Here is a 27,569-nt window from a genome sequence, read left to right on the forward strand (position 1 = left end):
AAGGTCAGTGTTACCAAAATAGAAAGACAGTTGAAACTGAAGAACTTTATTTTTTGTTAATATATTGCCACCGAACTTGGTATGTAGAAAGAGTCAATGGTGACCTTTTGTGGGATTGCATTAACTAACACACAATATGCAACAAATCAGCTTTCAAATACTTCTCACAGCACAGGCTGGAATTTCACTGTCAATCAATGAAAACCTGGTTTTGTCACATTACTGTGTTTCTTGTTCTGCTAGTAGTAATTTAACTTATCTTTTCCTGGATAACATGTAATGGAACTTCGCTCCATCGTGCCCAAAGAAACATTAAGTAATTTGCGCACACTATCAATCTGAAGACATGATGATTCTTGATTCCATCAGGATTCTCCATACATGGCCGATTAAGTATTCAAATCAATTGACCTCAAATCCGATTATTTTTGCTGACTTTTTGAAACAGTAAACAGTGGTTTGTGTTTTCTGAAATTATTCAAGTTTATTGAGTGCATTACATGGAGGATAAGTTAGAAATGGACATCTATAGATTATGGTTGTCTGTGATGCTAGCTATGAACCACCTCTAGATTATGGTTGTCTTTGATGCTAGCTATGAACCACCTCTATAGATTATAGATGTCTTTGATGCTAGCTATGACCACTTATAGATTATAGATGTCTTTTATGCTAGCTATGACCATTTATAGATTATGGATGTCTGTGATGCTAGCTATGAACGATCATCTATAGATTTTTGATGTCTGTGATGCTAGCTATGAACCACCTCTATAGACCATGGATGTTTGTGGATGCCTAGCTATGAACCACCTCTATAGACCATGGATGTTTATGGATGCTGGCTTTGAACCACCTCTATAGACCATGGATGTTTGTGGATGCTAGCTATGAACCACCTCTATAGACCATGGATGTTTGTGGATGCTAGCTATGAACCACCTCTATAGACCATGGATGTTTATGGATTCTAGCTATGAACCACCTCTATAGATTATGGAGGTCTGTGAATGCTAGCTATGAACCACCTCTATAGACCATGGATGTGAGTGATGCTAGCTATGAACCACCTCTATAGACCATGGATTTTGTGAATGCTAGCTATGAACCACCTCTACAGACCATGGATGTTTATGGATGCTAGCTTAAACCACCTCTATAGACCATGGGTGTTTGTGGATGCTAGCTATGAACCACCTCTATAGACCATGGGTGTTTGTAGATGCTAGCTATGAACCACCACTATGGATTATGGATGTCTTTGATGCTAGCTATGAATCACCTCTATAGACCATGGATGTGGGTGATGCTAGCTATGAACCACCTCTATAGACCATGAATGTTTGTGAATGCTAGCTATGAACCACCTCTATAGACCATGGATGTTTATGGATGCTAGCTATGAACCACCTCTATAGACCATGGGTGTTTGTGGATGCTAGCTATGAACCACCTCTATAGACCATGGATGTTTATGGATGCTAGCTATGAACCACCTCTATAGACCATGGGTGTTTGTGGATGCTAGCTATGAACTACCTCTATAGACCATGGATGTTTGTAGATGCTAGCTATGAACCACCACTATGGATTATGGATGTCTTTGATGCTAGCTATGAACCACCTCTATAGACCATGGATATTTGCGGATGCTAGCTATGAACCACCACTATAAATTATGATGTCTATGATGCTAGTTATGCTACCTCTATAGAATATGGGTGTTTGTGGATGCTAAGCGATGCAATCTCTTAAGATATTATGCATGTCTGTGGATGACAGTATCTTTAAAATTTTGTGATGCACATCGGGTTTAGTCTTTATTGTCTACCTATTGAAATATAGCAATTTTCATGTGTTCAAAAAACAACTGACTCATTTGTCCTTTAAGACGGCTTTTGTATTTGAATATCCAGGATTTGTCTGCTTTGATTTGTTGTCTTTAATTTGAAACCCGGTTATTTTCTTTACCAAATGCTCAGAAAACTACTCAAAAGTCAAAGTGATTATTTTGGACACAGCTTGATTTCAGTTGAAACTTAAGTATTTTACAATTGTTATCACTCTCCTTGGCATAAAGTCACTCAGGAGTATGGTCTCCCACTGTGGGGAATCCAAAGTATCTGGAGGAAAACAACTTGTTTGGCTTGGTGACCAAAAACAAAACTCTCATGCACCCTGGCCGGGAATCTAACCGGGGTCACCTAAGCACCCTATCCACTGCTCTAACCTGACAACCTAATTTCTTCATTTGGCGAGTCACCCCCGTCCAGAATATTTTGCTGAAACTACTGGCATTACATTGCAATAATTCATGCTGTTTGATACTTTTTGTCAAAAGTTATTTTTAATCATCAAAATGGTTTGTCATAAAGGTGTTGTTGTTTTTTGTGACACACATTGAAACATAAAAGCAAAATTAATGGCAATTCCAGAACATTACTTCCCTGGCAGTGTCTTAAAAAAGGGGGATCAGTTAAAGCCAATTTCCATTTGAAGTCCTTATCTGCCTGCAAGGTGATTGCTTGGAGACAAGTCTTCTCAGATTTGTGATCCAGGAAGATAGATGGATATCAGGAGATTAGCTTGGGGGAGTTAGTCTGAAGTTAAATGGCATTACATGAATGAAGGACTAGTCTCAGTTCAGATGACATTTTGTCTACGTATTTCAACTTTCATATATTGTTACAAAGATCTCCAAAGTTAATGAAAGAAAGTAGTAGAAACTTAATTGGTTAATGGATTTTTTTGGAAAAATGTTGGATGGGTGGTGCGAAAAAAAAAAAAAAAAAAAAAAGGATTTCATACTCATTCTAATTTTTTTTACAATACATGTACATGTATTTTTCATAGGCGAAACCCAAAACCAAAAGATCAAAATAACAACAAACAGAAAAGACATGTTCTTAGATACATATGAATGACATTTGAAATGCTTAAGTATGTTTTGATTTCTATGCAACAAAATGTCTTCAATGCCTCAATATTTTAATGAATATTGATATGTTCAAATGCTCACTTTGTCATACACATATGTTTGGCTTTACAGTCCAATTTTCTCTCCTACCAATTTCAAATTCAAATTAATGTAATCATTAAATAAGCATTTTATACACTTCCACCTTAAAATAATGTCACATTTTAAAGCTGCACTCTCACAGATTGAGCCAATTTTTGCGAAAACCCATAGAAACCAGTTATATAAGACTGCTGACAAAAAATTAGATCGCAGATTTTTATATTTCTGTTCAAAAACTGATGTTTTATGCATTTTTTCTAAACCGTTAGTAACGGTTTAAGCCATAAAACATTATTTTTGGAACGGAAATATGAAAATCTACGATCTGATTTTTTGTCAGCAATCATATATCATTGCTTTGCAGATATTTATGCAAAAATTTGCTTTTTCCAAGACAAAAAATAAAAAAAAGTTGTAAAAATGGTATATCTGTGGGAGTCAATATTATTACAAACTTTCAGTTTTACTGTCACTTTTTGTTGATGTTTTTTGAAGCACATCCTGACTGCAAGAGTATCCTATTTTCAACACTATTTCCACAAATCTACATTACAATGAATATGCTGTGTCTCCTAATTGCTGGGCACTATACTTCTTCTCAACAGAAAAAGCACAATGTAACAAATTTCACTGACTCAATTATTTATTAAATGGAATATGGAAATGTAAATAATAAAAATGACTTTATATTCAGTAATGAATTCTTTGAAGTTAAGATATTTCTCTGCAGCTATAACAAAATTTAAGTTACCCCAGATTTTGATTACTTGAATAGTAGTCTCCATATAATTTGTTTAACAATTAATGCCCCCCTGGGACAAACACAGGACAATATATTTTATCAATTACTCTGGTTTATATGTGATTTGTTACCATTGATACAGATGTATCAGCCTTGATGTCAGTTATACATTTAAAAAAGTTAAAATGCAGATGGTATGTTGAAAATGAGAATTTTTTTTTTTGTATGATCTCAGCTCAATTGAGGCCGCCATTTTGAAAACAACTTTTAAAACTGCATCCTTATGTTGCAAAGGAACAGGCAACAGGTTTTACATCATTTCATGTGGGCAAAAAAACCCACAGCTGATTTACATTTTTCAATTAAAATTCAATATTTTTTAATTTTTTTTGAGTTTTCGAAATAATTGGGCGGCGGATCCGTTAACCAATTCATTAAAAAAAGGCCTAATTCCCTATTATGTTACCGATAAGGAAGTTCTGAAAAATGTCTGCTTATATTTATTACCTCATTGCCATCTAGCCCAAAATTGAGACGCTCTGGTTTCTAAGCTTTTTTATGGGGGATTTATGTCTATTTTTCATCTGAAGCCCAACCTGATGTGGATAAGAATATGAAATGGTATTAACTGGCCTGCTATATATATCCCCATTGATGGGGAAGTATGTTATAAACTTAGTATCATTTTCTTGTCAGATTGATGGAACAGCAATATAAAATGGCCTGTTGGTTATTTGCGAAATGACACATATGAAATTGGTCTGTAAATTAATGAGTTAATTTGGTCATCAGCTTGGTGCTTTATGAATACTTGTAGAGAGAGGACATGGTTGGTGAGCTTAGTAACCTTGCTTAATTTTCTAGAGGCCATTTTCACAGGAGAAAAATTATCCACAGTATTTCAAAGACACTTTTTCCTTACTGTTCAGACCAGCATGAGACCTGACAAAACATCTGTGTCTCTGCTGTCAAACACTGTACTTCTGAACTGTAAATCAGATTGTCTGTTTATAATGGCCAGATTACAGATGTCCTCAAGGCTAGCTCTATGCCGCTATCCTAGCTCTTCATGTATGGAGGTCATGCAAATGTTATTTGTTTTGTCAACTCTATTTTGACCTTTCCCCCGTACTTTCATGAAACTCTGCTGATTCTTACACTCTTAGAATATGATCATATTTCAATTTTGGTTTTCTGCTGAAAACTGACTAGCGCTGTGATGCAACATGCCCGGGCGCATGCCCAGGGTACAACAGGTCTATGATAATAGACAATTGACATTTAATTATGTACACCAACAGAAATCTTCCCTTTAAAATAAATTGTCTACATGGTCTGAATTCAGTTCTATATGATACTCAAACCTTCAGAATATTTGACAAATCCGCTTATGTGAGCAAACACCAAATTTGTTTTTCAGTTTAACCCTGTTTCAGAAATACATGAATTTAATTTGTGTTAAATGCAGTAATGAAATAAAAGTTGCACAGATGGCCTAGAATGTTTGGATGACCTATTATTGTCAATCACCATAATGTATGCCAATGTACACTATCATCCAAGTCTTCCATGCTGATGGTCAAAGGTCCCTTAGGAATTAGCTGGGTCTTAAACAGTGATCAGCATCATGGCTCTTATGAGGGATCAGTAAGACTTCCTTAATCAATAACAGAGGTATATGTACATGAACTATGCTTATCAACCTCAGTAAATAATAGATCTGTACATTGTAAGTATATTGTAATGTTGCTCAGAGGCCAAAAAGGTGCAATGATCCTTTTAGCACAATTGAGCAGAATATGATCATGCTAATCTATTAACTGTCTGTCGTTGACACCTGAATTTCACTAGCTGTCTTTTCCGGAACTGTTCTGCCGATTTCTTAAAAGCTCAGTCTGCGGCTTCCTAGCATTGACCTTTGTCAAGTGTGTTGAGATTGTTGGGATTCAGTGAATATTCAGAAATATTTTCATGCCATCAATCTTCAGATATGATGATTCTTTAGTCTATCAGGAGCCTGTATACATGTACAAGGCAGATAAAGTATTGAAATTAATTGACCTTATATCTAGGGAATCCAATTATTTTTGCAGACTTTGGAAATATTTAATCCTGGTGAGTAATTTCTGGAGTTACTCAAATTTATTGAATACTATATGGAAGACTAGTCTTCAAGAATTGGATTTTGTCTTTATATAGCCATTTATATAAATGGTCTGGTTGCAACAAATTAAAATATAATACATTTTCAATGGACATGCTGCAGTGTGTTTAGCATCTTAATGTCACATAGAAATCAAGTCAATGTTTTGTATTCGCATTTAAATGTGTGACCTTTTCATTAATATTGCCAAAAAAATATTTCCTTACCAGAAAAAATAGAAGAAACAATAAGTGAGTTTGAATGTAAAAAAAGCTGTTTGGGTTATCAGGTGGAGCTAGCTAGAATGACATTATTTCAGATTATTCTACGAAAAGTCAGCTATGATAAGGCTCAGTTAGAATCACATAGTTTCATATTATAGCTATATGTTAACTTCTTAACTATGGGTGACTGTGGATGCTAGCTACATATATGCCACCTCCATTGCCTGTCTGTGGTCAAAATGTCGGCTGTCAGTCGTTTTCTCTGGGACACTGTCAATTTCATGTCCTCAGAAAACAGCAAAGCTCACCAATGTCGATAGACTGACCACTAGTGTAAGGACAGGAAGGTCACAATTTTCCTTTGTACCATGATATTGGTTAAGAATGCTATCACCATTTCTATTGAAAGGAAAGAATGATCAATCGTTACGTTACTGCACTAGTTTTGGGGAGCAGAAGTCAGTAGGATTTTGCAAAATTCAAATATTCGTTGTCATGATATTTCAAGTCTGATCAAGTCAAGTATCATACTTGTTTTGTCAAAAGTTGCCAACATTTTATTTGTAGCATTCATTTCTAAGAGAAGTCTAAATGTTTTCTAAAACATCAAGAAAAACTATTTGTCAAACAGCATAAATCATGCACCAGTCCATTGTAACCACAGCCCCCCCAGGTCTGGGGAGTAGCAGGGATTTTAACTTTGGCTCCAGTCAAGCCCGGGCAAAATCACTGCGGGGACGAACTGCTGGTAAACCCCCCGCCAAATGCCCCCGCACCCCAGGGACCCTAGATAAGGCCAATTTATCGCTATATTTTTATTAAAGACTGTAAAAACCACCGCACTGCGGGGCCACCTTGAAGGTGAAAACGCCCATTTCCCCAGCTATCCCCGGTATACCCCCGAACCTTGGGGGCCTGTGGTTACAATTGACTGGTGCATAACATCCAATTACTTTGTATCATTTTCTTGTCAGATTAGTTCTGTAATTAAATTTAGTGACCTCTTCTTGTTTGTCATCCTGTAATATTGTGACATTAGGGTTGGAGCTAAGCATAGGCCTTCATACTCAGCCATGTGAACTTTAAAGTCTGCTTATGCTGATCTATATTCTTCTTTGCATCTCTTTTGTCAGGATGAAGGCAGGTGAGGCTGAAATGGTTCCTTTCTGGGTATTCGTAGCAGATTATTTTCTTTTTCCACCGTCCTTGCATATTAGCTGTTTTATCTTTGACTTTTTGTGTGTGTGGTCATTTCCTTCAAAAGCCCTTTAGTATTGGAGAACTTGTATATCACATGAACACTTGGGGAGTCTTAAAAAATTCTGCAATGATTAACATTTTGCCGTTCATCAGAATGACTGGTTCAACTTTTTACGTCATTGCTTTAAATCTTCAAGCCAAAAGAAGAAGTCTACGACTTTTTGGGCACTAAGTGGAAATTTTGTAACCTTATTGTCCTGGAAAGAGAGCGATTAGTTAAAGCCTGTTTGCATTTGAAGTCCATATCTGCCTGTAAGATGGTTGCTTGGAGACAAGGCTTCCCAGATTTGTGATCCAGGAAGATAGATCAGTAGAGGGATATCTGGGGATAAACTTGGGGAAGCTTATCTGAAATTAAGTTATAGTTAGATGACATGAAATAAATTCTTAATGATTGAGATGAGAGCGTAGGCGGAGTGAGTGCAGCGAACAAGCTTTTCCTTATCATTAAGATATTACTTCATGTCATCTGGAAATACTTATTTAATCATTATTTAACTCTAGGATATAGAAATAACAGAAAAAAAAATCCAATTAAAGTTTGTTTGTTTTTTAGTGGGGTGTGAACCCAGGCGGGTAAAATCAAGGTGTTTTTTTTTTAAACAGACTCCTTAACCACTAAGCCACAAGGAACTATACAACAGTGATGGATATTTTGATATTTTAACAATTCAATGATAAAATCATGCGATAATGTCAATCAACCAATCACACAACAATGAAATTGCTGAAACCTGTTAGTAACGTTAGTAACGGTATTGAAAATTGTGGTCTTCAAAGATGATATTTGAGCAAATGACAGCATTTGCTGAAGGTTCCAGCTGTCAGTATCCTAGTTTTAACACTCCTAATTACTTGCCTCGTTATAAAAAAAGAAGTGCATTTTACAAACCATGTGGAGCGTGTCCCTTAGAATTTCTATAGATGACAGAAAGTTTAAAGGAAATCCTCCTTCATGAAACATTTTTCTATTTGTATGCATATTGTATAGAAAATATCACAACTAAAATATTGTTTGGTTGTTGACTGGAATACGTTCTTTGTTAGCCCGTACGAATTTTTTCGCCCGGAATTAATACGTAAATTAACTATAAGTTCCGGGCGGAGATATTTTCCAGGCGTAGTTTGAATAATATAATGTTTAGTGTTAGAGGCGGAACCCGGCCGGATCCCAGCCGGGTTTTGGGGGCGAAATATGTAAATGAGGTGGGACGGAATTCAAATTCCGGGCGGAATTTCAGGTTACAGGCGGATTTTCAGATTTGGATTGATTTTTAGTTACGGGCGGAATTTAAGATTACGGGCGGAAATTCAGAATGAGACGGAATTTCAGTTGTACTTCCTTATTGTTCATCAATCTAGTATTTGTCAACTGTTATTGCGCATACGTGTTCCTCTTAGTCAGGTGGCCAGATTTAAATCTACTTCAGGGAACGTCATGGCAGCATTTTCCATCATATCACATACTCTGAAAATAAGACATTATATTTTTTTATATACTTAAAAACTTTCTTATCATAAGAGAATCGAAAGCTTTTTTTACTCAAAACAACAACAACACACTTATAAAAGTGATATAACACAGTGCTATATTGCTTAACTCTGTATATGGATACCTAAGTCTTCGGTATATAATTTTGCACAATGATTTGTAAAAGGGTAACCATGAGCCTTTACCTCAGCCTTATGTTTATATTTTATGCAGTCTACTTGTAATACAGTATCTACCTTCCAGTATTGCCAGTGGCCAAGCACATGCTTTCTTGCCTCACCATAGCGAGGTTTCCCAATACCAGTTCCCCATGGAGTTCGCCAGTATGGTAATGGTGAACACCTTGTCAATGAGGTCATTCATCAAGCTGTCTCCTTTTGCCCCCTTTCGAAAAGCAGTGGTACATGTTTCGTTCTATAAACCTCACTGTGAGGTAATATAGCCTCACCTGTAAATAAGTTGAAACTTGGGAAAGTTTTCTTATACTGAATCTTGTAAATAAAGTTTTAATGATTTCTTTCTATTGAAATTGTGTATTTCTGGTTTATTTGATAATATTGTATAATTTACACTCCTGAATTGAAACTTGATCCATGGATAACCCTGTAACACATGTCAACAATTACAGAAATAAAGTCATACGTAACATGCCATTTAAGTTGCATGTCATAGTTCAAGGCTGGTTGAATTGTATTTCAAATCAATGGTTATTAAAGTCAGTTTAGTTAAGAAAATGTTATTTATCTTCTACAATAGTCACAAACTCCTGAGCGTAAGGTTTTATTTGCCATTATGGTATCATAACATTATGATTAAACAAACGGGTATAACTAAATTTGTAGTGTTTCTTGCAGCACACTCATTAAGGTAGCAACGACTCCTGAAATAACCGTTTGATTAACATTCTGATATTTGTATAAACAAAATAAGTAGAGAACATGATTATCTTTCGGGAGGCCAGAAGACGTGATGGCTGAGCAATATTGAAATGTATTCTTACCACAACAGAGTTGCCTGGGGTTACAGGAGTGGAGATGGTTGGCATGTGTTTTCTTGCGAAGTTGACCTAAGTTGCTCCGATAATTGTAAAAATTGTTTGATTAATTGCAACAATCACCTTATAACAATTAAATGATGAGTTATTTTAGCTGTTTACACAATCCATATTATTTTAATATAACTGCTCTTATTTATACTCTTATTTTTATCATGAATTACATCTTTATGAAATATATATGGTACATTAATTAATGAAGCACTTTAGAGGTTTAATCGAGAAAGCCATTACCTTTGCTGTGAAATTTGTTGATGGAGATGCAGTCGAATTCTGCGTGTGAAAGTGGCTGCTGAAATATCAAAAAGAACACATGTATAATGCAGTTATTTCTGTTTAATAAATTTATTAATTTAAAGATTGTTTTTAAAATTAAGACTTAAACCGTTATTCCAGCATAATGCAGAATTTAATTAACATTTTGCTGTTTAAACGAACATATTAAAATGAATATCTGTGAACTCGGTAGATTCCGGCAAGCTTCATTATGATAACATAATGCTGATATCTTTTCTTCGTTGCACATATGAAGTTTAATGATTACGGGAATGCTTTTCGGGTGAAAATTATGTAACAAGGCAAATATAAGGTAATATGGTTGTAATAAACATAGTATTGATACCCGACCAAATATTTTGTAAAGCATAAACTAAGCATTCTTAATCGCATCGAACTTACTCGATGTAAATCAAACAAAATAGTTGTAAAAGTGAGAACAGACAAACACAATTTCAAATTTTCCAGTACTGGTAAAACGAGAAATAGAAAAGTTACCTCCATCTTTCACGACCACGTATCCCTTTGCATTTGATTATCCGCCAGTCTCACACAGCATATGCATATTATTATCGCGATTCAAAATTTGAAAGACACCTTAAGTCCGCGTTATTCTTATCAATCACGGATGTTCCATCTGTTGGTCAATACACACAATCATACGTTTTAACGATAACGTTACTCACGCAAGTTCAAATGTTTTCTTGGTAAAAGTCTAGTTATCCATTATTCGAAAGCGCGGTAAATGTATGTCTATCAGTAATGGTTTCCGTGTGGGCATCTTGTGAAACACCTGACCGGAATAAATAAAGGTTAAGGTTCTCAAAGGGAAATCTGACCAGATTTGTGCAAGATAAGGCGAGTATTTATAAACAGCTGGATCTTGTACCCCATTGATAGCCCATGAGGCTTATCGGTGAGTCAAATATTGTAGCACAGTTTTGTACATGATGACCTCGAATCGAGTGGATTTCATTTATTTATAGCCGACTGGGCTAAGTTAAATTTAGTTCAATTGGTATAAGTGGTTGATGTTATAATGTCCCAATTAGTGTCATCAGTAACATTTTTAGTGGACTTTAAAGTTCATACAAGCTGAGTTTAAATTTATATCATGGTGTCATGTTTTTATTTTCCGTTATGTGTTTGACTTCCCTTTTTATTTCAATTTTTGTTGCATATTTTATATTACATGGAGTATGCGGTGTTCAGATGAAAGCATGGAAGATGTTTAGCTTTTAACTGGCTATGTGAAATCTAAATGATAAAGGGAACAAAAACAATTCAATAATTTTTATGACTTTCATATAACGCTAAGTTCGAAATTACGCTCCACTAAAATGTTTAAGTAGGATATTCCGTCCCAAAAGTTTCGTAGAAAAAACGAAGTACGAAATTCCGTGTCACACAAATGTTAAAGTATATAAATACGCCCGTAATATTTTTACGTCTGGAACTTCCAATATTTTTACGCCCAGAATCCACTAGAAACTTGTAGGGATATCGGGCGGAATAATGATTCCGTCCATTCTCCAGGCGGAATTCACCGAATCCGTGCCAATTCCGCCCATAATCCGCCCCTTTATTTCGTACGGGAAGGGTTCATATTTTTCTTAGGGCTCAAAATTACAGTGAATGGTATTTTCCAGATTGTTAATGAAAAGCTTTCCTTGAATTGTTAATATATATATATTAATGGAGAAATAAATGGGGATACTTGAAGATTTCATTCCGACACAATCAAGTAATGTATGGTAAACTTGTGGTGTTGACATCTTGCAGTGAACATTTCTGTGAAGAAAATAATTCTAGAGTTGACTTTTATTCATTTAATCAGTTATCTTTTCTCAGAAATCCTCTTTTACAACCATACATTTGTAAAATGCTCAGAAATGAGGATGTTCAGAATCCCCTCTGCTTATATTTATTACCATTTTATCATAAAAGTCCAAGTTAAAGCTGCCCTGGTTTCCAAGTGTATTAAATGGAAGATTTATCTTTATTTTCATTCTAGACTCAGGGAATAGTGTGGCTAAAGACATAAAAGGGTATTACTGGCCAGTATCATTTCCTTCTCAGTTCGATGGAACAGGCTCATAACATGGTCAGATGGCTAGTTGTGAAAAGACATATATTAAATTGTCTTGTTATTAATGTTGTTTTAAATTGGAAAGAGATGTGCTGGTGGTGGTAAATGCTGCTGGTCAGCTATTTAAGGTTTCAATGGTATAATTATACATTTTTAGAAGGTCATTTCGACTGGAGAAAAAATCATCTACTCTCTCTGAGCCACTTCTTTCTCACTGGAACCTGGCAAAAATTTGGCTTCTATGTCATGGCCGTCAAGCACTGTACTTCTGACACTGTACATTGAACTCAAGGCTTTCCAAGTTTTACTACATGTACATACGTAATTAAACATAGATTTCATGCAAATATTTGGCGCTAACTCTTTTCTGGCTTAGTTTGACCTGCAGATATTTCTACACATTATTTTATTTTTATGGTCATCATTATTTTTATTAAACAAAATGTAGGAATTTAAAGTTTTGCTCAGCACTGTGGAAATGTACGTTTGCCCAATACTTAAATGATGCAATGTAGTGTCATGCTAATATTTCATGTTGATTGTCAAAGGTTCCTTCGGGACTACATTGTAACTTTGCTGCTGAACTATGGTTGTCTATTAAAAAACTATGCTGTGTAATGAGCAATATAAGTTTTAAATTGAAAAAAGACAAGCAATGGAAATTAACAGGCCAATCCCATCAGCAGCCAAAAGCCTTAGAATGATGGTCAAAATCCTAGTATGATAATAGTCAAAGCCCTATTATGATAAAGGCAAGTGCCCTAATACCATTATGGGCAAAGCCCTAGTATGATAATGGTCAAAACCCTAGTATGATAATGGTCAAAACCCTAGTATGATAATGGTCAAAACCCTAGTATGATAATGGTTAAAGTCCTAGTATGATAATGGTCAAAACCCTAGTATGATAATGGTTAAAACCCTAGTATGATAATGGTCAAAACCCTAGTACGATAATGGTCAAAATTTTAGTATGATAATGGTCAAAGTCCTAGAATGATAATGGTCAAAACCCTAGTATGATAATTGTCAAAACCCTAGTATGATAATGGTCAAAGTCCTAGTGTGATAGTCAAAATCCTAGTATGATAATAGTCAAAGCCCTATTATGATAAAGGCAAGTGCCCTAATACCATTATGGGCAAAGCCCTAGAATGATCATGGTCAAAACCCTAGTATGATAATGGTCAAAACCCTAGTATGATAATGGTCAAAGTTCTAGTATGATTATGATCAAAGTCCTAGTATGATAATGGTCAAAGTTCTAGTATGATAATGATCAAAGTTCTAGTATGATAATGGTGAAAATCCTAGTATGATAGTGGTCAAAACCCTAGTATGATAATGGTCAAAGTCCTAGTATGATGATGGTCAAAGCCCTAGTATGATATTGGTCAAAACCCTAGTATGATAATGGTCCAAATCCTAGTATGATAATGGTCAAAACCCTAGTATGATAATGGTCAAAGTCCTAGCATGATAATGGTCAAAGTCCTAGCATGATAATGGTCAAAATCCTAGTATTATAATGGTCAAAGTCCTAGTATGATAATGGTGAAAATCCTAGTATGATAGTGGTCAAAACCCTAGTATGATAATGGTCAAAGTCCTAGTATGATGATGGTCAAAGCCCTAGTATGATATTGGTCAAAACCCTAGTATGATAATGGTCCAAATCCTAGTATGATAATGGTCAAAACTCTAGTATGATAATGGTCAAAGTCCTAGCATGATAATGGTCAAATTCCTAGCATGATAATGGTCAAAATCCTAGTATGATAATGGTCAAAGTCCTAGTATGATAATGGTCAAAATCCTAGCATGATAATGGTCAAAGTCCTAGTATGATAATGGTCAAAATCCTAGCATGATAATGGTCAAAGTCCTAGTATGATAATGGTCAAAATCCTAGTATGATAATGGTCAAAATTCTAGTATGATAATGGTCAAAATTCTAGTATGATAATGGTCAAAATCCTAGTATGATAATGGTCAAAGTCCTAGTATGATAATGGTCAAAGTCCTAGAATGGTAATGGTCAAAGCCCTAGTATGATAATGGTCAAAGTCCTAGTATGATAATGGTCAATGTCCTAGTATGATAATAATAATTTTAATAATAATAATAATAATAATAATAATAATAATTATAGTAATAATAATAATTATTATTATGATAACAATAATAATAAACATTGCCAAAGCCCTAGTATGATAATGGCAAAAGCCTTAGTGAGATAATAAATAAAAGCCCTAGTATGAGCCCTAGAATGGTAATGGACAAACCCTAGTATAATAATGGAAAACCCCTAGTATTATAATGAAAAATCCCTAGTATAATAATGGACAAAACCCTAGTATAATAATGGACAAAACCCTAGTATTATAATGGACAAAACCCTAGTATTATAATGGACAAAACCCTAGTATTATAATGGACAAAACCCTAGTATTATAATGGACAAAACCCAGGTATTATAATGGAAAAACCCTAGTATTATAATGGAAAAACCCTAATATTATAATGGACAAAACCCAGGTATTATAATGGACAAAACCCTAGTATTATAATGGACAAAACCCAGGTATTATAATGGAAAAACCCTAGTATTATAATGGAAAAACCCTAATATTATAATGGACAAAACTCTAGTATAATAATGGACAAAACCCTAGTATAATAATGGAAAAACCCTAGTTTTATAATGGACAAAACCCTAGTATTATAATGGACAAAACCCTAGTATAATAATGGAAAAACCGTAGTATTATAATGGACAAAACCCTAGTATTATAATTGACAAAACCCTAGTATTATAATGGAAAAACCCTAGTATTATAATGGAAAAACCCTAGTATTATAATGGACAAAATCCTAGTATAATAATGGAAAAACCCTAGTATAATAATGGAAAAACACTACTATTATAATGGACAAAACCCTAGTATAATAATGGAAAAACCCTAGTATTATAATGGAAAAACCCTAGTATTATAATGGAAAAACCCTAATATAATAATGGAAAAACCCTAGTAATATAATGGACAAAACCCTAGTATTATAATGGACAAAACCCTAGTATTATAATGGACAAAACCCTTATATTAAAATGGAAAAACCCTAGTATTATAATGGACAAAACCCTAGTATGATAATGAAAAACCCTAGTAATATAATGGACAAAACCCTAGTATTATAATGGACAACATCAAAAACCAATGACTAATAACAAAACATGAAACACCCAATCAACAAACCACCATATTAGTATGGCAGGGAACTGTCGGTAAAAGCAAGGGCATTCTTTGGCAGTATTTGTGATGGGTTTATCCCGGAATACAATGTTAAGGTTTCCAAGAAGGCTTTGACTGTATAATTTATATGATAGTCCAGTGTTTTCAATAATGAATGTGAGATATGTATAACTATGTACATATTCTGCCTTTTACAGTAGTTCTCTTGCAAATTAGCCATAATTGGCACATTCGTGATTGTTGGCGTCTCATTTAATATAATACAACATACCTGTGCAATACATACCATGGGAAGAAGACAAGATTCACATTACACCTGTATTTCATATTTTTATCTTGCATTGTAAACAAAAACCACAGTCATAATAAACATGGAGATTTACCGTGTAAAAAGCCTTGCTTAAGTTGAATTTTCCTGGCAGGGATTCCAATAGAAAGAGCTATAATAGGCACAATATAATTCATACAGCAGGGTTAGTGAGTTGTCATATTTATGACAAAACTCGCAGGAGAACCATACACACCAGGAAATCTATTATTATGTTCCCCGAAGAGAGAGAATAAAGCCCTTGCTAAGTTCTCTGTCCGTCCGTCTGGTAGACGGGTGAAAGTCACAGTGACTTTGAAATGAAAAAAACCTTGTCTAAACAATATTAAGAGAACTCTTTGGCATACAACTTTCATTTTTTTGACACTGTGGAGGTTATCCCTATTCTTATGTAACCTTTTGATAAAAAAATTATAATTACTTTGTGGCTTTAAATGCAGTCATTGATTATATCAACTTCAAACTTGCAAAGTTGCAAGAATTGAATATTGTCGTATATTATAAAGGCTTTACATCTTTAGGTAACCATTTTATTTGACCTTGAAGCAGCCATCTATGTATCTGTATAACTTCCAGTCAATAACTTCATGTACTATCTTCGAATGTGTAGGGATGATGGTAATAACCTTAAATTACTCAACAGACATTTAATGACCAATTGGCTGCCATTAGGAGGGCATACATGTTTTGAAAACATCACTTGTGCTCTAATAATGGCTATATGTCCAATAAAGCCCAATCAGTGGCATTTGTCTTGTGTCTTAGACAGCTAGTCTGTGGCAGTTTAACTGAAATCAGACATAGAATTACCTTTTTTGCAATATTTCAATAACAACAAAAATTGTATAATTATGCCCCCCTTCAAAAAAGGGAATTGTATGCATGGTTTAAAATTGTCGACCGAACGGTTACCAAATCATGTCCATCCAATAGCAATTGTTCCTTAAACTTGGAAGAGACTTTGGTCATAACCAAAATATGACTCATATTGATTCAGAGGTCAGTAGCTTGCTAGATCTAAGGGTAACAGCTTGAGTGGCCTTGAACTCAAGAATCTTGTCAGATTTGTAACTAGAGTATGCTGGGCCTATGGTCCTCAAACTTGGTATGGAGGTAAGTCATAACCAGAAAATGAGCTTATTGATTTTGAGGTCAGTAGGTCAAAAGTAGGTCTAAGTGACCTTGAACATAAAAACTTTTTTTTTTTTTCCAATTGATAACTAGAGTTTTCTTTGGCCTATTGAACCTTAACATGGTCATGCCCTGCAGATGACCCAAATTGATTTAGAGGTTAGTTATGCTTGTTTACTTATTAACCATTTCTCATCTTACTAACCATGGACTTCCTTAGCAACCATCAACTTCCTTAGCAACCAGCCCGGGCCTACAACTATTTTGGAAACTGATAAATTTAAATAACCCTAAAATGGAACAAAAACTAATAGCTACTCAAACACTTTGAACAACTCAAAAGTTTGTTTTATTTTAACGAAAGCAAGTCTGGTGTTTATTTAAACTACATGCAGGGTGTATTATTTGGTTTTATTGTAATCATTGCAAGTATTATTGAGTTTGTGTAATGTGCATATAAAAGTCCCCAAACTCACATAGAATCATCGGGCCTACAAGCTTTTTAGGCCCTAGCTACGCCCGGCTGGTGAGTGATACCAAACATGAGTGAACGCACACATTTGCCAACTAGAACTCCTTAGGATAGCAGTAGAATGCCACAGAGCTCCGTAGAAATGTCAAGATTGTTGTGAGAATGCCATGACATTTTCATATTAAATGTATCAATTTTTCCAGTGATCTCAAGGCAGTCTAGGAAATTTAACAACTCTGTGCAATTGCAGTGGTCTTTACTGATAACAACTAACACTTAACTGAGAGCATCAAATGCTCCTAACTGATAATATCCAATGCTCTTTACTAATTATATCCAATGTTATTTATTGATTACATCTATTGCTCATTACTGATTATATCTATTGCTCATTACTGATTATTTCCATTGCTCATTACTGATTATATCCATTGCTCATTACTGATTATATCCATTGCTCATTACTGATTATATCCAATGCTCATTACTGATTATATCCAATGCTCATTACTGATTATATCCAATGCTCATTACTGATTATATCCATTGCTCATTACTGATTATATCCATTGCTCATTACTGATTATATCCAATGCTCATTACTGATTATATCCAATGCTCATTTTTTATTATACCCAATGCTCATTTCTTATAATATCCAATGCTCATTACTGATTATATCCATTTTTCATTACTTATCATATCAAATGTTCTTTACTGATAATACCTGATGTCTTTACTGAGTATATTTAATACTCTTTTACTGATTATATCCAATACCCTTGACTGATTATATTCAATCGTCTTTATTGATATTATCCAATATCTTTTACTGAGTATATCCAATACTCTTTTTACTGATTATATTCAATGGTCTTTACTTCTAACACCTAATGCCTTTCACTTATTATATCCAATGCCCTTGACTGATAATATTCAATGGTCTTTTCTGATACTTCCCAATAATCTTTACTGAATATACCAAATGCTTTTTTCGGAATATAATCAATGTTTTTACTGATAATAACCAATGATCTAGTTTACTGATAATACCCAATTCTCTTTACGGATAATAACCCAATGAATTCGTTATGGAAAAAACCCAATGCTCTTTATGGATAATACCCAGTTCTCTTTACAGATGATACCCAATGAGCTTTATGGATAACACCCAATGACCTTTATGGATAACACCCAATGCTCTTTATGGATACTACCCAATGCTCTTTACTGGCAATTGTAACTCATTACCCTCAACCGTATTGCTCCTTGTCAACAGAAGTTCTTGTGATGTTGATTGCAGTGGTTATGTGTCATTGTATATCTCTTCTCTGATTCAAGTGGAGTTGGTTGCATTTTCTATTGTTAAAATGCATCTCATCTGTTTAATGGAGAGTAGAGCAAACAATGTTTTACAAGTACATCTCAAAGGGCAATTTTATTCAAATGAGGTTCAGGCTGTTCTTCGTTCAGGATCTCTCTAGATACTCCTGTTGTCTGGAGTTTTATTTTCCACTGGATAAATAAGCTATTTTCTTTTACATTTGTTATCATTGTGAGAAAGGCATATAAAAGGAGGCTTAGTGAAGTATATGGAAAATGGTCTCCTTTGGGAGGGCTCAATACTTGTGTTACAAGCAGACCTAGGGCCTATTGTGTGTGCAGTTTTAAGTATCATTTAGCTGATATAAAAAAGAACCATAAAGAGAGGAGAAACATGACATTTTGGGAAATTTAAATATTTATGCTTAGCATGAAGTTTTGTTGATAATTTATGAGAAAATATCTAAGGAAAGCCAATGGTTAAATCAATACATGCAAATTGATAGGAATTATTCTGTTGTAAAATATTCTTCACAAGGTTCCAGACTTTTATTGAACTAATTAACCTTTGTTACAAAAATGCTTTATTTATTTAGCCTTTAAAAAATCAACAAATAGCTCGAGCATCACAATAAAGGTAAAAAAATGTAATACTATTTTATCAATCTTAAACAAGCTGTAAATTGTATATTTCAGCAACAGCCTTGCATTTGCAACAGAGCCAGTGGTTGCCAGCTTAGCCAATTACCTTGGCAACTATGAGCGGATGCCCATCCCAGTACCAGCACATATACGGGTGAGTAATACATCCCTGTACCAGCACATATATGGGTGAGTAACACATACCTGAACATACACATATATGGGCGAGTGATACATCCCTTACCAGCACATATATGGGTGAGTGATTCATCCCTGTACCAGCAAATATGTGGGTGAGATGGGTGGGTGATACATCCCTTACCAGCACATATATGGGTGAGTGATACATCCCTTACCAGCACATATATGGGTGAGTGATACATCCCTTACCAGCACATATATGGGTGGGTAATACATCCCTGTACCAGCAAATATGTGGGTGATTGATACATCCCTTACCAGCACATATATGGGTGATTGATACATCCCTTACCAGCACATATGTGGGTGATTGATACATCCCTGTGCAAGCACATATATGGGTGAGTGATACATTCCTTACCAGCACATATATGGGTGGGTAATACATCCCTGTACCAGCACATATGTGGGTGAGATGGATGGGTGATACATCCCTTACCAGCACATATATGGGTGATTGATACATACCTGTACCAGCAAATATGTGGGTGAGATGGGTGGGTGATACATCCCTTACCAGCACATATATGGGTGAGTGATACATCCCTTACCAGCACATATATGGGTGATTGATACATACCTGTACCAGCAAATATTTGGGTGAGATGGGTGGGTGATACATCCCTTACCACCACATATATGGGTGAGTGATACATCCCTTACCAGCACATATATGGGTGAGTGATACATCCCTTACCAGCACATATATGGGTGAGTGATACATCCCTTACCAGCACATATATGGGTGAGTGATACATCACTTACCAGCACATATATGGGTGGGTAATACATCCCTGTACCAGCACATATATGGGTGATTGATACATTCCTTACCAGCACATATATGGGTGAGTGATACATCCCTTACCAGCACATATATGGGCGGGTAAAACATCCCTGTACCAGCACATATATGGGTGAGTGATACATTCCTTACCAGCACATATATGGGTGGGTAATACATTCCTGTACCAGCACATATATGGGTGAGTGATACATTCCTTACCAGCACATTTATGGGTGGGTAATACATTCCTGTACCAGCACATATATGGGTGAGTGATACATTCCTTACCAGCACATATATGGGTGGGTAATACATTCCTGTACCAGCACATATATGGGTGAGTGATACATTCCTTTCCAGCACATATATGAGTGAGTGATACATTCCTTACCAGCACATATATGGGTGATTGATACACCCCATACCAGCAAATATATGGGTGGGTAATACATCCCTTACCAGCACATATATGGGTGAGTGAAACATCCCTGAACATACACATATATGGGTGAGTAATACATCCCTTACCAGCACATATATGGGTGAGTGAAACATCCCTGAACATACACATAAATTATATGGGTGATTGAAACATCCCTTACCAGCACATATATGGGTGAGTAATACATACCCTTACCTGCACATATATGGGTGAGTGATACATCCCTTACCAGCAAATATCTATGTCAGTAATACATCCCTAACCAGCACATATATTGGTGAGTTATACATCCCTTACCAGCACATATATGGATGGGTAATACATCCATGTACCTGCACATATATGGGTGGGTAAAACATACCTGAACATACACATATATGGGTGGGTAATACATCCCTTACCAGCACATATATTGGAGGGTAATACATCCCTGTACCAGCACATATATGGGTGAGTAATACATCCCTGTACCAGCACATATATGGGTGAGTAACACATACCTGAACATACACATATATGGGTGGATAATACATCCCTTACCAGCACATATATGGGTGGGTAATACATCCCTGTACCAGCACATATATGGGTGAGTAACACATACCTGAACATACACATATATGGGTGGGTAATACATCCCTTACCAGCACATATATGGGTGGGTAATACATCCCTGTGCCAGCACATAATTGGGTAAGTAATACATACCTGAACATACACATATATGGGTGGGTAATACATCCCTGTACCTGCACATATGTTGGTGAGTAATACATCCCTGTGCCAGAACATATATGGGTGAGTGATACATCCCTGTACCAGCACATATATGGGTGAGTAATACATACCTGAAAATACACATATATGGATGGGTAACAATCCCTGTGCCAGCACATATATGGGTGGGTAATATATCCCTGTACCAGCACTTATATGGGTGAGTGATACATTCCTGTACAGACACATATATGGGTGGGTAATACATCTCTGTTCCAACACATATATGGGTGAGTAATACATACCTGAACATACAAATACATCCCTGTGCCAGAACATATATGGGTGGGTAATACATACCTGAACATACAAATACATCCCTGTGCCAGAACATATATGGGTGAGTAATACATACCTCAACATACAAATACATCCCTGTGCCAGAACATATATGGGTGGGTAATACATCTCTGTTCCAACACATATATGGGTGGGTAATACATCCCTGTTCAAACACATATACGGATGACGATACATCCCTGTACCAGCACATATATGGATGACGATACATCCCTGTACCAGCACATATAAGGATGAGGATACATCCCTGTACCAGCACATATACGGTTGACCTATACATCCCTGTACCAGCACATATACGGTTGACCTATATATCCCTGTACCAGCACATATACGGTTGACCGATACATCACTGTACCATCACATAGACGGTTGACCGATACATCCCTGTACTGCCACATATACAGTTGACCAATACATCCCTGTACCAACACATAAAAGGAAGACCGATACATCCCTGTACCAGCACATATACGGTTGACCGATACATCACTGTACCAGCACATATACGGTTGACCGATACATTCCTGTACCAGCACATATACAGTTGACCAATACATCCCTGTACCAGCACATATACGGTTGACCGATACATCCCTGTACCAGCACATATATGGAAGACAGAAACATCCCTGTACCAGCACATATACGGTTGACCGATACATCCCTGTACCAGCACATATACGGTTGACCGATACATCCCTGTACCAGCACATATACGGTTGACCGATACATCCCTGTTCCAGCACATATATGGTGGACAGATACCTCCCTGTTCCAGCACATATATGGTTGACCGATACATTCCTGTACCAGCACATACAAGGACGACCAATACATCCCTGTACCAGCACATATATGGTTGACCGAAACATCCCTGTACCAGCACTTATACGGTTGACCAATACATCCCTGTTCAGCACATATACGGTTGACCGATACATCCCTGTTCCAGCACATAAACAGTTGACCGATACATCCCTGTACCAGCACATATATGGTTGACCAATACATCCCTGTACCAGCACATATACAGTTGAACGTTACATCCCTGTTCCTGCACATATACAGTTGACCGATACATCCCTGTACCAGCACATATATGGTTGACCAATACATCCCTGTACCAGCACATATACGGTTGACCGATACATCCCTGTACCAGGGCATAAAAGGATGATGTTACATCCCTGTACCAGCACATATAAGGTCGACCGATACATCCCTGTACCAGCACATATATAGTTTAACTAAACATCCCTGTACCAGCACATATACGGTTGACAGATACATCCCTGTATCAGCACATATACGGTTGACCGATACATCCCTGTAACAGAACATATACAGTTGAATGAAACATTCCTGTACCAGCACATATACGGTTGACCGATACATCCCTGTACCAGCACATATACAGTTGACCGATACATCCCTGTACCAGTACATATACAGTTGACCGATACATCCCTGTACCAGCACATATACAGTTGACTGAAACATCCCTGTACCAGCACATATACGGTTGACCGATACATTCCTGTACCAGCACATATACGGTTGACCGAAACATCCCTGTACCAGCACATATACAGTTGACCGATACATCCCTGTACCAGCACATATCCAGTTGACTGAAACATCCCTGTACCAGCACATATACGGTTGACCGATACATCCCTGTACCAGCACATATACAGTTGACTGAAACATCCCTGTACCAGCACATATATAGTTGACCGATACATTCCTGTACCAGCACATATACAGTTGACCAATACATCCCTGTACCAGCACATATACGGTTGACCGATACATCACTGTATCAGCACATATACGGTTGACCGATACATCCCTGTACCAGCACATATACAGTTGACCAATACATCCCTGTACCAGCACATATACGGTTGACCGATACATCCCTGTACCAGCACATATACGGTTGACCGATACATCCCTGTACCAGCACATATACGGTTGACCGATACATCCCTGTACCAGCACATATACAGTTGACCAATACATCACTGTATCAGCACATATACAGTTGACCGATACATCCATGTACCAGCACATATACGGTTGACCGATACATCCCTGTACCAGCACATATACAGTTGACCAATACATCACTGTATCAGCACATATACAGTTGACCAATACATCCCTGTACCAGCACATATACAGTTGACCGATACATCACTGTATCAGCACATATAAGGATGACAGATACATCTCTCTACTGGCACAAATATGGTAGTGTGATACATGATATGGATCATCATTTAACCTTATATCCTATTTGACACAAAGACATTAAGACATTAGATGGAGACCCTGTTTTGACTGTTTTTGGCAGCCCTCCTTTAAAAAAAAGTTTGATTTGTCCATTAATTTGTACATTTGGTAATTCTTTACTGAAGATGTTTTTTCCCCTTTGCTGCTGTCTTGTATTAGATTATAAGCAACCATAATTGTTCCTACCACATTTCATATAGATGTATTTCTTAAGTGTTTAACTTGTCAAGAATGTGTCTTGTTTTCTCTAGTTTCTTTTTCTATATTAGTCAAGACTGACTTGTTTTATTTTGAGGAATAGCTGGAGCTATTCTTACCACATGTTTGTAATAAAATAGACTTGACACAAGGCAATAATTGTTGCTGAAAAAAATTGTAAGCTAGAAAAAAGCCTTAAGTTTCCTTTTTGCATCATTTTTAGTCTCAACACTGTAAGAGAGATCAGACCTGTTAATATTGGCTACTTAATGTTCTCAACATATACATCAGTGACTATCCAAAACAATTTGTTACATCGGAAAATAGGGACTAGGCAAACCATTATGTTATATGGGCATATAGTGACTAGGCAAACCATTATGTTACATAGGCAGATAGTGACTAGACAAAACATTATGTGATATGGGCAGATAGTGACTAGGCAAACCATTATGTTATATGGGCAGATAGTGACTAGGCAAACCATTATGTTATATGGGCAGATAGTTACTAGGCGAACCATTATGTTATATGGGCAGATAGTGACTAGGCAAACCATTATGTTATATGGGCAGATAGGGACTAGGCAAACCATTATGTTACATGGGAAAATAGGGACTGGGCAAACCATTATGTTATATGGGCAGATAGTGACTAGGCAAACCATTATGTTATGTGGGCAGATAGTGACTAGGCAAACCATTATGTTATATGGGCAGATAGTGACTATAGGGAAACATTATGTTATATGAGCAGATAGTGACTAGGCAAACCATTATGTTATGTGGGCAGATAGTAACTAGGCAAACCATTATGTTATGTGGGCAGATAGTGACTAGGTGAATCATTATGTTATGTGAGCAGATAGTGACTAGGTGAATCATTATGTTATGTGGGCAGATAGTGACTAGGCAAACCATAATGTTATGTGGGCAGATAGTGACTAGGCAAACCATTATATTATGTGGGCAGATAGTGACTAGGCAACCATAATGTTATGTGGGCAGATAGTGACTAAGCAAACCATTATGTTATGTGGGCAGATAGTGACTAGGCAAACCATTATGTTATGTGGGCAGATAGTGACTAGGCAAACCATTATATTATGTGGGCAGATAGTGACTAGGTGAACCATTATGATATGTGGACAGATAGTGACTAGGCAAACGATTATGTTATGTGGGCAGATAGTGACTAGGCGAACTATTTTGTTGTATGGACATAGTGGCTAGACAAACCATCATGTTATATTGGCAAATAGTGACTAGGTAAAATATCATATCACATTGGCAGATAGTGACTAGGCAAACCATTATCTTATATGGGCAGATAGTGACTAGGCATCCCATTATTTAATATGGGCAAATTGTGACTAGACAAACCATCATGTCATATGAACATAGCAACTAGGCAAACCATCATGTTATATTGGCAGAAAGTGACTAAATTAACCATCATGTTATATGTACATAGTGACTAGACAAACCATCATGTCATATTGGCAGAAAGTGACTAAATTAACCATCATGTTATATGTACATAGCGACTAGGCAAACCATCATGTTATATGTACATAGCGACTAGGCAAACCATCATGCAATATTGGCAGAAAGTGACTAAATCAACCATCATGTTATATGGGCAGATAGTGACTAAATTAACCATCATGTTATATGTACATAGCGACTAGGCAAACCATCATGTTATATGTACATAGCGACTAGGCAAACCATCATGTAATATTGGCAGAAAGTGACTAAATTAACCATCATGTTATATGTACATAGCGACTAGGCAAACCATCATGTTATATGTACATAGCGACTAGGCAAACCATCATGTAATATTGGCAGAAAGTGACTAAATAAACAATCATGTTATATGTACATAGTGAATAGACAAACCATCATGTTATATGTACATAACGACGAGGCAAACCATCATGTTATATGTACATAGCGACTAAATAAATCATCATGTTATATGTACATAGCGACTAGGGAAACCATCATGTTATATGTACATAGCGACTAGGCAAACCATCATGTTATATGTACATAGCGACTAGGCAAACCATCATGTTATATTGGCAGAAAGTGACTAAATAAACCATCATGTTATATGGGCAGATAGTGACTAGGCAAACCAATTTGATTATGGGCAGATAGTGACTAAGCAAATCATCATGTTATATGGTCAGATCGTGACTAGGCAAATCATTTTGATTATGTGCAGACAGTTACTAGGCAAACCATCAAGCTATATGGATAGATAGTGATTAGGTGAACCATCTTGTATATCGGCAGATATTGACTAGGTAAACCATCATGTTATATGGGCAGATATAGACTAGGCGAACCATTATTTAATATGGGCAGACAGTTACTAGGCAAACCATTGTGTTATATGGGCAGATAGTGACTAGGCAAACCACCATGTTACATGACTAGATCTCATGTTGGGCAGATCACATCCTTGGCAGATAACTTTTTCTGTTTTTTAGTATGTCATTATCTAAAATGACATATGGTAATCCGTCTCTATTTGTGTAACATACCGATAGCATTTGTTGCCAAGGGCTTTATGAAGTGATGTGAAATGTATTGTAGCTTCAGATGCCATGACTAAAGTAGGTAATAGGGATGCTGAGAAGTGATTCATAAGATCATCTTTACGTCTATTAGTGAGAGGCACATCAGACAAGCCATTATTTACTGTCAATATTGCGCCACCTATTTGTCCATTTTTAGTGCAAATTGGATGTCTCATTATTTACAATTTGTCTCTGGAAAAATCGTGTCAAGTCAATCTCAATTGACACTTAAGTAGTAAATAAACAGGATGTATATGACAAGATACAGTATGTCTCAAGAAGTCATCTTAATGAGTCTAAATTTAGTCATTGGTGCGGTTTTCATGGAAAATTATTCATACTGTGGCATCAAAATGGATTCTGTACATGATGGCAGTCCATAGTAATGTACGTGCCTCTTGGTTATCTAAGCTTTCTATCTTGACTGTCATCTAATGGTATGTAAATGAGGGGCCAAGATGACTTGATTTTAATTGTTTTTACTCCGCTGGCTTCTGACTTTGTCTTCCTTTAATCTGGGA

At 36.2% G+C, this 27,569-nt stretch overlaps 1 protein-coding gene across 2 annotated transcripts in view; it reads left to right on the top strand.

Annotated features, from left to right (window-relative positions):
- The window catches only part of LOC128214040 (SCY1-like protein 2), a 100,524-nt gene that overhangs the window by 10,285 nt on the left and 62,670 nt on the right, over positions 1 to 27,569 (top strand). Inside the window, exon 4 of one of the 2 annotated variants that reach the window (XM_052920269.1) lies at positions 19,504 to 19,603. In XM_052920269.1, the coding sequence (XP_052776229.1) occupies positions 19,504 to 19,603 (100 nt within the window). Of the gene's footprint in view, positions 1 to 19,503; positions 19,604 to 27,323; positions 27,436 to 27,569 lie in introns of those variants that run through there. The other variant, XM_052920271.1, reaches the window with a different exon arrangement.

This window comes from Mya arenaria, chromosome 13 (assembly GCF_026914265.1).
Source record: "Mya arenaria isolate MELC-2E11 chromosome 13, ASM2691426v1".
NCBI classification, from domain to species: domain Eukaryota; kingdom Metazoa; phylum Mollusca; class Bivalvia; order Myida; family Myidae; genus Mya; species Mya arenaria.